Genomic DNA, 12485 nt, shown 5'->3' on the forward strand with positions numbered 1-12485 from the left:
TAAACATCCACATCATACTCATCTTGCTCTTCATCCTCCTCCTCACATTTAACAAGCAGTTCAGATGGGCTGTGTGCAGCACTGAAGTGTCCTTCTTCAGAATCATCCTCCTCCAGCAAATGTGCAGGTATCAAAGGTGTTATTTTGCTTAGAGACGTGTGAGATGTCAAAAACTTGGCCTTTTCGTGTTTTTGAGTTTTTCCTCTTGTCAACGATGTGGCAAGAAGGATATGCAACAGAAGTGAAGCCCACAGGGCCTTAATGCATTATGTTTAGCATTACATTGCTATTGTAAGGTACCAGGGACGTCCCATCTCGGCGACGGGGAACAATACAAGCATGTGAATCTATGAAAGTTCCAATACTGGAGCAAACATAGGTGTTACTCTTTAGCTACCTTAAAATAATTTTTTATCTGCAGAACCTTCCTAAGTACCAGCAAAACATATTTTTAAACCATGCATACAGGCTGCATAAGGAAACTTATTTCGACTTGTCCACTGAAAGCATGAAATGGCCAAATGACAGTGCATTCCCATAAAACACATTTCTCTTCAATAGCAGGACTGTGCACCTACTCAGAGCACACAAGCATGCAGATGGGCTTCAAGGACCTTGGGATAGGCCCAACTCGTATTCTGCTATCTAGAGGAATGTGGGTGGGGCAGGCAGTGTTTCAAGAGAACAAGACAGATTGGGAGTGTGTGGAGGGGAAGAGATCCAAGGAGCAAGAATGATGGTGGGAGAAAAGGTGAGTGATGTAGAGGAATGAGAAGACAGAAGGGAAGGCTTGGTGAGAAATGTGCATTGGAATGGTAAAAAAGCAACAGTAGTGACAGGGAGTGAGAGATGGGGTAGCGAATAAAGAGCACTTACCGTTCTCAATTTCGAAGTCTGCAAAGGCAAGTTCAGAGCCCTGGTTGGTTATTAGTAGTTCGCCATTCAGGGTAAAGAGCATCGACTTGTCATCCACATCAATCATGCATCCGACCACATCTCCGGCACGCCAGCATCGGCCAAAAAAAGTGCTTCCCATGTACCAGCACTGGCCCTGTGGAAAAGAGCAAGAAGGGTTCAGAAAAGCTTACCAGGGTCCCACTGCTTCCCTGTATTAGTGAAAAGACCAACATGTCAGCAGGAAAGGCTTTGATGTGCACACATCTACCTGACCTAGATTAAAAGACCAAGAGAAGTTCACAGAGAACTTCCCAGGTACCCCATCGCGTGTGTGCATGTGGTAAACAGATTAATAAGAGTTCAGAAATTCCACCGCTCGTTGAACATGTGCTGCAGAAGGAATATCTTAGCAAATCAAATGGGATCACTCAAAAGAAGAACAGTCTCATCCCGTCAGCTAGGATGTCACAGCAAAGGATTAGCATCAGTGTCTTTTAGGAGTCAGACAATTATCAGCTATCCATAAAGGTGCCTCAAGGTAGAGAGGTCATCTCTTCTGGGGTGTGATTCAATATACCTTTCTAGGGACCGTCAGCTATCCAGAAAGGTGCCTCAGGGTAGAGAGGTCATCTCTTCTGGAGTGTGATTCAATCCACCTTTCTAGGGACCGACAGTGATGATAGGCAATGTGGCAACATCTAAGAATGGCTGCCGTGTATGCATGTTAAGCCCATGTAAATCGCTGCTTTGAAACGTATAAACTGAAATGCTTTAAATTATTTTTACAACTGTTCAAAATAGTTTTCAACTTGTACAGGTGCATGCCTATTCATTCAAGAAAAGCTGTGTAACTGGCATGGATAGGGTGAGAGTTTTCAATGATTGCACACGTGGCAGCACAATATGCCAAAATGCATCATGCAGGGAAGAAACTACTCTAAAAGAGCCTCAAGAAGAGGTTTGGACTCAGGATTGCACCACTTCCCAGAGGCAACCTTTTCTTCCGTCTCCACTTGTACATGAAATGTATTGGTGCAATACAGTTTTGCATTACCATTTGTATTCCATACCTGTCCTAGAAGTCACTAAAATGTAGTTTTAACTAAAATGCACACTATCTCATGATTGTACACACTTGGACACACAATTGTTTCTTTCTTCTTCGCTTATGCATTTGTTTTATTAGCATGATACGGTCTTGCAGTCATCTTTACATTTATTAACGATTCTACTTTTGACTAACATGAAACGTTGCTGTCATTTTTGCGTGGGACCATGTAGTGATTATGGGAGTCATTCTGACGTCAACGACCACGAGAGCACCGCCAACAGGCTGGCGGTGCTCTCAAGGGCATTCTGACCGCGGCGGTTTGGCCGCGGTCAGAAAGGGAAAACCGGCGGTCTCCCGCCGGTTTTCCGCTGCCCTCAGGAATCCTCCATGGCGGCGCAGCTTGCTGCGCCGCCATGGGGATTCCGACACCCCATACCGCCATCCTGTTCCTGGCGGTTCGCCTGCCAGGAACAGGATGGCGGTATGGGGTGTCGTGGGGCCCCTGGGGACCCCTGCAGTGCCCATGCCAATGGCATGGGCACTGCAGGGGCCCCCGTAAGAGGGCCCCACAAAGAATTTCAGTGTGTGCTTAGCACACACTGAAATTCGCGACGGGTGCAACTGCACCCGTCGCACCTTCCCACTCCGCCGGCTCCATTCGGAGCCGGCTTCCTCGTGGGAAGGGGTTTCCCGCTGGGCTGGCGGGCGGCCTTCTGGCGGTCGCCCGCCAGCCCAGCGGGAAAGCCAGAATGGCCTCCGCGGTCTTTCGACCGCAGAGCGGCCATATGGCGGTTCCCGCCAGGCGGGCGGCGACTGCCGCCCGCCGGCCTCGGAATGAGGCCCTATATCTTTTTTTAGGAGGACTATGACATGAGATCATCCTTCAGACACATTATCAGACTTGTATTGAATTATTTTATGCTGCGAATTCTGGGCCACTACATGACCTCAGGAACAGGATATCCGATTAGTGGTGTGCTCTACAGATTGAACAAAGGACATAAAAATACTATTTGTTCCCATCTGGGTCCATAAAGTTTTAAGTGGAATAGAGCGAAATGCAGCCCCTAAAATTACAAACTGAATCAATCCCTTTCTAATAATTTCCCTTTCAGTGAAATAATTCTGTGGTCACAGGGATGGGGTCAGTACCGAACTTCACCGAAAAAAACAAAGGTTAAAGTAAGATTATAGTTTGATGTTAGTGACAACATTTACACTTTAATCTGAAAAAACACAGAACTTCGCCAGTGATAGCCATGCAGGCCCGCTCCTCTTATTGAATACTGCCCGTGTGGGGCCAACATTTTCTCCCCATCCTGCAGGTGGCAGGACATAACTTTTGCAGTTTTTTTTTTTTGGGGGGCCCCGTGGGGGGCTGGAGGTCCCTGGGTGTCGGGGTTTCCCTACCCTGACCCCTTATATTATTTTTCTTTTTTTACTTGAGGACAGGGGACGAAGTCCTAGAGTCCTGTAATAGCTGCTAGCAACATTTTTCTCATGTTGCTGGCAGCCAATCAGAGCGCTCGCTTCCGCAGGAGTCTGACTGCAACAGGAAGGAAAGGGCACAAAGGAAATAAAACTTCCTGGGCCAATCAGGATGCTCCATTTTTTAATTGGTGCTCCTGCAAGAGTCTCTCAAGCCTCTCGCGGACCCAACCCTCCAGATTTACAATTATGTTTGAACACTAATTTCTCAAGAACTACTAAACGGATTTACACCAAATCATATATAAAATAAAAATGAACCATAACTTTGGCCTTTTTATACTTTTATAGGACGCAAATATTTATGTAGATGAGTGAAATATATATATATATATATATAATTTACATTAGTTGAAATAAATATTTGCAGCCTATAAAAGACTATATACATATATATTATTTACATGCGTATAAATATTTGCGGTCTATAAAAGGCTAAGGAAGTCAAAAATAATTTTATTTTCATTTAAAAAAAAGAGGCCAATTATTATTATAAGTCACTTAAAAAAGATAAGGGGCCTTAGAGAATCTTTCACAAACCTTTTTTTAAAATGAAAAGAAATGAAGGGCAGAATTAGCGTATAGTCTGCAAGGACAAACCTAGCTAACAAAACTGGCACTGTGCCTTTAAGAACCTCACAACACACCCAGCATCCGATCATGCCAAAAAGGTGACAGTTAGGTCAGGTCATATTTCTGAATAATGGAGGATCCTGGGCAAAAGAAACTAGTGAAAGACTGCAGTATTTCTTCCCAGGGGAGGAGGGAGGGATGCTTATGACTATGGTGAGGATTAGACTGGAAGAGAACTAGGATTACAAGTACACAGCTTTTTCTTCTCTTATAGAGGACTCTCATCAATAGTCATAAGCACTGAATGGAATAGCAAAGTCCATCCCGCAAAAGAGCGGTCAAGACACAGGGATAGCTTCAACAATCACCCAAAAAGATTCCTCAGCTGTACTTGAGTCTCTTCTCTGGAGTCTGAATTTAGACAATAATGTCTAGTGAAAGTGTGGTCAATTTCCAGGTTACAGCCTGGGAAATTTCTCAAATGGGGATATTTGTGAGATGAGATATCCTAGCCATTTTACCTCTGGTGGAGTGAGCTGTAGATCTACTAGGTAAGGGTCTCTTCGCTAACTGATATGCAAAGACTTTGCAGAAAACTATCCTTCATGAAATGGACTGCTTTGTACAAGGCAAACCTGTTCTCATTGGTTCATAATTTTCGAAAAATCTATCCAGCTTTCTTAAGTTTTGGTTTTGCCTAAAGAGATTTTCAAAACTCTTGATACATCAAAATAATGCAGAGATCTATCATTCTCATTCTGCTCTTGGATTTGCACAGATTGATTAAGATGGGTGGGATGAGGGGGGTCTAAGGAAATGCAGAGAGAAATTTGTTTGACCAATAGATCAAAAGAACATTCCATTTTGACCCTGGTTGGTAAAAACTGGAGGCGTAAATTTGGCGCTTTCTGTTTTAGTGTCTGCAATTAAGTCTATTTGGGGGAAGCTTCATTCTTGAAAAATTATCTCTGTGACTTAGCCGTTTAGAACTCAGTCGTGGCTCTCATGAATAGTATGACTGAGGGAGTCTGCCTCTATGTTTTGGACACCTGGAAAGTGTACTACTGTGATTGTGCGTTTTCCTTGCTATGAGCCACTCCCAAATTGTCTGGGATTCAAGGAATAGCAGTTTGGAGTGTGTACCTCCCTGTTAGATTAGGTAAAACATAGTTGTTTTGTCCATCTGAATTAACAGAGAGTTGCCCTGATCGAAAGTAGGAATGACTTCAGTTCCAAGTGAACTGCTGTCAACTCTAGAAGGTTGATATGGTATGTGTTTTCCTTATCTGACCACAAATCTTGTGTTCAAATGGTTCATGTGAGCACCCCAACTTAGAGAGGTGCATCTGTGACTAGCGTCAGATGTGGGAGATCTTGATGTAAAGATATCCCCCTCATTAACTTGTTTGTCCTGTACCACCATGAAAGAGCCTGGCTTGCAGATTGTGAAAAAGTACTTATTCCCAGCTTTCTGAGATTTGGTCCTACTGAACCTCCAAACATTGTGGTAACGGTCTCATCTGAAGTCTGGCATGAGGTACCAGAAAGCTACAAGACAACATTGACCTAGTAGAGATGATATCTGTTGTGCCATAAAATGAGTTTCCAATAGATTGACACTTCAGAAATATAGATGATAGTCTCTCCTTTGAAGGATACACTTTTTCAGAGTGGGTACCAAGGATCGCCTTCAGATAGTATATTTTCTGTACCAGGTATGTTGCTGATTTCTTTTTATTGACAAGAAGACCCATCTTCGAAAAAGTGTTGTGACACTCCTGAAAATACTACTGAAAATAAGTGTCTCCTGAGGATAGACACTTTATTAGCCGGTCATCTAAGTAAAGGTAGATACAAATGTTTTGCTCCTTCAGAAGTGCTGGGCGACAGCCATGCCTTTTGAGAATGTTGACTTTAGATCAATATCAAAAGGTAGGACTTTGTAATAGAGATGCTTGGACCTGCTGCGAATTGTAGAAGTTTTTAAAGTTTCTTTATGATCGGTTTATGGATGTAGGAACACATCCAGTCTCCTTCATGTAGTTGAGGATGGATTTGATGCAGTGCAAGTATCCTGCATTTTTTTTTAATGTATTTGTTCAGTATTCATTAATATGAAATGGGTCTGAACTCTCTTTCAGTCCTTTTTTTTTTAACCAGAAAGTACTGGGAATACATTCATGACCATTGTTAGTGAAATACAACCCCCTTCACTGCATTTTTCTATACAAGTAGGTTGACTTCATTTTGCTACAGGACCTACCTGATAAGCCGATGATCTGGCTGGTAATATTGAAGGAGCATAACTATTCTAAACAATATTCAAGACCAATTTGTCTTTTGCTATTTTCAGCCACTCTTGGAAACAAGGGACACACAAGTTGAAAGAGGAAAGTTATATACGCATATATATGTATTTTTTCAGTGCTCTGGTATTGCATCATGGGACTCTAGATGGGACTCTTCAATGCTTATAGCTATTAATGAGGATCCCCTTGAAAGGAAATTATAACTTTCAGTGAATGAATGATGATATCTTGAGACATGGCTATTGAAGGTGTCATTGCCAAAATTGTCAATGGCATCACCAGCGGGAGGTGTCATCCACAAAGTAATCGGCATGGTCGTCTTCGGTGGAGCCATCATCAATGGACCAATTGCCGTTTTTCGATGGAGCAATTCTTGAAGGGGTCTTCATGGATGTCAATGAAAAAGTAATTGCCCAGACAGTTGTAGAAAGTCGAGGTACACTCTTTGCAGGTGAAATGACCATCAATAAGATCATTTTCAGGTGGTGACAAAAGAGTCAGCAGTAGTATCGGTCATTGATGGTATAAGCTTCTTTGTTTACAGGAGGCCTACTGCTGATAACAGCTCAGGTGGGAACAATGACAGAGCACTCGAGGGGCAAGATGTATTGCCCTTTTGGACACAGAGGCCCTCATCCTGACCTTGGCGTGCGGCGGAGGCCGCCCGCCAAAGTCCCGCCGTCAGGTTACCGTTCCGCGGTCGAAAGACCGCGGCGGTAATTCTGACATTCCTGCTGGGCTGGCGGGCGGCCGCCTTCAGGCCGCCCGCCAGCCCAGCGGGAAAGAGGCTTCCACGATGAAGCCGGCTCGGAATCGAGCCGGCGGAGTGGAAGCTGTGCGACGGGTGCAGTTGCACCCGTCGCGTATTTCACTGTCTGCGCAGCAGACAGTGAAATACATTTAGGGGCCCTCTTACGGGGGCCCCTGCAGTGCCCATGCCAGTGGCATGGGCACTGCAGGGGCCCCCAGGGGCCCCGCGACCCCCCCTACCGCCATCCGGTTCCCGGCGCGCGGACCGCCGGGAACTGGATGGCAGTAGGGGGGGTCGGAATCCCCTCGGCGGCGCAGCAAGCTGCGCCGCCTTGGAGGATTCCAAGGGGCAGCGGAAAACCGGCGGGAGACCGCCGGTTTTCCTGCACTGACCGCGGCCAAAGCGCCGCGGTCAGAATGCCCTGCGGGGCACCGCCGGTCTGTCGGCGGTGCTCCCGCCGACCCTGGCCCCGGCGGTCTAAGACCGCCGGGGTTAGAATCACCCCCAGAGTGCTTTAAGCCTTTGTTGACACATTTTCAGAGAACATTTTCGTTTTTTCCTTTTGAGGGTTTTTACCAAAATTACAGCTTTGGAATTTTTAAGTCCTTAATCTTTTGCACCACCTTAGTGGAAGTGCCGAGAGGAGCAATGTGCACAATATCATCTGAACAGGGAGCATCCTCTTTAGAAGGGGAATCCTTTTATGGTCTTTAAGGGTCTTTTCAGGAAAATTCTTACAGGTTTTTATGCTTTGGGCACAGATAATGTGGACCCTTGATGTGAAGTCATCAACGTAGATCCTTTGTTGTCCACAAGTGGAACATGTCTTGAAGACAGAGGTCTTCTCCTCATCTGTCAGGGCAACAGTTTGAATTTCTTTCCAGTGCCAGAAAAAAGTCAAACAATCCCAGAAATAGGTCAAAATAAAGTGTAACTTTAGTTTTGGCAAGCAAAATTGCAGGGACATTTAGGTAGAGGTCAAACTCCTGTGCAGTGCAGCAAATCTGTAAATACAGAGCTGAGCACTTTTTACAGGGACTTTCTCACAACTGAAATGCAGTAGAAACGTGAGCTGAAGTGGGCTGTAGAAACAGTAGAGTTCAGCACAACCACCTCATTGGTTGAAGCTTAGGTTGTTTCAGAGTAGGTGGATGTGCTACTAAACTAACACTGTGGTTGGGCTTGATGACGTTTAAGCATTTTTATTGCTATTTTAAATGTATCAGAGGTTCCCAGCCTGTTGAGGAATGATTCAAGCATGTGAATAATTGAAAGATCTAGGGCTGGTGAGCTATGTCTGAGCCAGCTCTTCTATCCCCACCGAAATAATGCAGAAATTGGAAAAAAAATTGACGCATCATGATGAAATTCTAGTTTTTAAAATAAATCATCTTAATGGCAGTGCTCATTTTCACTTACAGAACTGTCTTTGCCTACTATTTTAGAATCACACTGCATCATCCTTGCATGCAATAATGTTAACGAGATGGGTCAGGAAGATGGTGAGGTCTCTGAGGGATCTATTTCCATTCCTTTTGATGGGTGCTCACTATGAACTAGATGTATAAATCTTTTTTGGGAGGTCACAAACATCCCAAATCACAGAATTGGGCCATTGGTGACCACAAAAAAAGCATTTTAAAATGGGTGTTTTTAGGGCATCCCTTCCAAATAATGAATTGCAGTGGTATGTATTAATGTTTTGCAACAAAATTACGTTGCATGACAGTTTTTTACTGACTACTGAAGGGGGTCACTTCCCCTTTCAGAACGTTTACAAAATATATATTTTTAAGAACAGCCAGTGGTCCAACAGGCCACTGCTTACTCTTTAATAATGAAACTTAAACATTTTTTTTCAACACATCCTGTTTTCCCTTAAGGAAAACGGGCTGTATTAAAAAAATTGCTTTATTAAAAACCAGTCACAGACATGGTGGTCTGCTGACCCTAGCTGGCCACCATCACTTTGATGGCTATCATTCCTAATGGGTCGCAAACTGCGACCTACTTTATTATTCATGGGGTAGGTTGATTAGCGACCCAGTAGGAATGGCTAATTAAAAGTTCTATGGTTTCTTACATTAGGGATTGCAATTTCCTAATTGTGATTCAGTAAGAATCACAATTCGGAAATCACAATTTCTTGCTTTGTACAAGTTCCTTAGTTCTTACCAAACACTATGCATAATGCTCTCTATTAATTCTGGTGTTCACTGGAAGGGGAATTGGCAGTCTTTATAATGCAATCTTATCCCATTCCTAAGTTCTTCAAAGTAGTTTCCATGTTAGGGTTTCCTTAATATTCATGAATAAATTATATTTCCATGCATTCTAATAGTTTAACAGACGTCTTCCATGGCATTTTACCACCCTGTAGGAACAAGCAATAAGTAATGTCACTCATTGGACTTATTTACTTTTTGTGCCCCGGATTACAATGCTAGTTTAGGCGGAGATTTTCATGATATTGATCCATTCCCTATACAAGATGAAGTTACCAGTAGGTACAGTTCTACAGCACTGCATCTTTCATAGATTCCTATGCTTGAATTCTCTCCCAACATCAGTCTGGGAATCCTTGACAGCTAATGTTAGCATTGGAGTATTTCAATACAACAATTAACATTGAGATTAAGTGGACAAACATCAATAGACCACATTCAACCAACCCCTCTCATTATATGACTTGAAGACTGGCCAATAAGGAGCGGGGCTTTTGAGACGCTCAAAACGTTGATTTTCATAGCTTGTAAACAAGTATGCAGTAGTGTCATCAAAGGGGAAAAGAGTAGGTGCTTGTGAATCTATGAAAGGTAAGTAGCTTTTTCTTCTGAAGCTTTGAATGATTCACAGATTTAGTTAATGATGGGTCACCTAAACAATGTCTAGCTAAGCTGTGGGTGGAAGACCAAGTTGCTGCTCTGCAAATGTCTAATCGAGGCACCCCTGCAAAGAGCACTGCTGGTGCTGCCATGCCCCTTTTTGAGCGTGCTCCAACATTATAGCGCAGTGGTTTGCCAGCCTTTAAATGCCAATGCAAAATGTACAAAGTCATCTATCATGAAATGCTCTGTATTTCATGATAAACATAGGACAGCCTTTGTTAGCATTTCCATATGAAACAAACAAATGGGCAGTCATTGAAAAGTCCTTTGTTTCTTTCATAACATTTTAAATATCACTTGATGTCTAATGACATGAGTGCAGAGCTTTCTCAGCATCCATCGAAGTTTGAGGGGAAGTGGAATTGGTAGAAGGGAGCTGGAGGAACTAGGAATGGCAAAAGGTAAGTACCAGGTTCCCCCCCGGACCAGGAGAGAGTAAGTACCTGTTTTTTCCCCAAACCCACAGGAGAGATTGGGAAAAGGACTGTGCAAGACCCAGACAAGACTGTAGGAAACCAAAATGTGGATCCTGACAGAAGAGGACCTGCAAAAGAAGGGGGTCAGGTAGAGTTCGGATTGGAGTGCCCAGCTGTGGCAGGAGCCACTACCCACCCTTCTGTGGATGCAGGACCAGGTCGACAGAGGATGAAGAAAGTCAGCAGTGCAGCGCAGGAGCAGAAGAGTTCCAGTAGTGATGTTAGCGGTCGTGAAGCTGTCAGTTAGTGGTGCTGGAAAACCACCAACAAGTCTTGGCAAGTGCAAGAGTCGGAGAAGGTTTTGCAAGACTGAAGAGGCCCAGCAAGGTCCAGGGAACTCGGCCCAAGGAGGAGAGTCCAAGGTGACCCTCAGCAGCTGGGAGAGTCACAAGAAGAGGAGGCAGCCCCCACAGGTGACCCACAGGCAGCAGGCACAGGAGTCGCAGTGGGGCCCACTCAGCACACCTGAAGAGGAGACCCACGTTGCTGAAGCAGCAAGCAAGAGACTGCTTTGCAGGTAAGAGTGCTGGAGGCTGGGGCTACCTGGAGCCCGAAGATCCCTTGGAGGAGGAACAAACAAGCCTTGGTAACCGCAAGAGTCTCAATGCACAGGAGTATTGCCCTGCAAGGAGAGGCAAGGGCTTACCGTCTCCCAAGTCGGATAGCTGGTAGAGAGGACCAAGTGGACCACTCCAGACCACCACCTGTGATGCAGGATCCACGCAGCCGGTCGTCATTACAGTTGGTGCCTGAGTGTGCAGACGAGGGACTCCTTCACTCCAAGGGAGATTCCTTCTTTCTTCTTGTGCAGACTGAAGACTCGTCGCCCTCAGAGATTGCACAGCCAGGGAAATGTTGTAGTTGCTGGAAGGAGCTGGAGAAACAATGTTGCAGAGCAGAGTCAACGCTGGAGTTGCAGATTGTCGGTTCCTGGAGGGACCAGCAGCAGTCCCAGTGGCCAGAAGATTAAGCAAATAATGCAGAGGTGTCCTGCTGGAATCTTGCACGTCAAATCTGAAGACCCACCCAGGAGGGATACACTAAATAGCCCAGGAGGTGGGATTGGTCACCTAGCAGGGTGACCACCTATCAGGTCTGTGATGTCACTTGCCTGACCGGGCCACTCAGATGCTCTCAGGATCTCTGCCCACCTTGGATTCAAGATGGCAGAATCAAGTGGCCACCTGGGTGAGCTCTAGGTACCACCCTTGGGATGGTGATGGACAGGGGCGTGGTCACTCCTCTTTCCATTGTCATATTCAAAATTTTTGTCTGGACCTCTGGGCAGAAGGAGGTGGATTTCAACCATCCCTGCCTGCAGAGAACCGCAGCACCTGCTAGCTGTCTGAAGCCTGTAGTGGAAACATCGATGGCGCAGTCGATCATTTCTGCTGACAGACGCTCACCCTCCTGTAGGATCTTACGTGCTTCTAATTTTGCATCACCCGGTAACAGATCAATGAATGGTGATATGTCTGACCATATCTGGAGGTCACAACGGGCCAATATAGCTAGCAAGTTTGCAGCTCTTACTGTAGGGGCCGCCATGGTGGAGAATCTTTTGTTGATGCTATCCAGCCTATGGCCATCTCTCTCTGGAGAAGAGGATACCGGTGACTAGGTGTTCTTTGAGCAACGTTGCACTGGTTGTGATACCACTGAATCAGGTTTTTGCTGACCAATAAGACAGGTTGGAGAATTATCTAGCCTTATATTTTTTATCCAATCGTTGGATGATTTGAGACATTGTAGCTGGGTTTTTCAAGGCTCTCAGTCCTTTCTGCCAGATCAAATAAATTATTGGAATAGCTCTTACTGACTTCTGCGCAGGTTCTTTGAAGTCGAATAGAAAAGTCTGTTTCTTTTGTTAACAGTGGCAGTTCAAATCGTTTGGCTGCCCTTTCCATCAAGTTATGAAATCCACCAATGTCTTCCAGTGAAGAATCCACTCGTGCTGCCCGTTGTGGAGAGGGGGTGGGAATAAGGTAGTCATCCCACTCATCCTGCTCGGTTGTTAATCTCTTATCTCCCCTTCTTCGTTATCAATCGACA

The 12485-nt window shown here is 44.9% G+C and overlaps 1 protein-coding gene across 9 annotated transcripts in view; it reads right to left on the reverse strand.

Moving 5' to 3' along the window:
• The window catches only part of RYR3 (ryanodine receptor 3), a 1450647-nt gene that overhangs the window by 959809 nt on the left and 478353 nt on the right, over positions 1-12485 (reverse strand). For all 9 annotated transcript variants that reach the window (XM_069208992.1, XM_069208994.1, XM_069208991.1 and 6 more), the window contains one exon: positions 877-1051. In XM_069208992.1, the coding sequence (XP_069065093.1) occupies positions 877-1051 (175 nt within the window). The remainder of the gene's footprint in view (positions 1-876; positions 1052-12485) is intronic.

The sequence above is a fragment of the Pleurodeles waltl genome, chromosome 9 (assembly GCF_031143425.1).
Source record: "Pleurodeles waltl isolate 20211129_DDA chromosome 9, aPleWal1.hap1.20221129, whole genome shotgun sequence".
NCBI lineage: Eukaryota > Metazoa > Chordata > Amphibia > Caudata > Salamandridae > Pleurodeles > Pleurodeles waltl.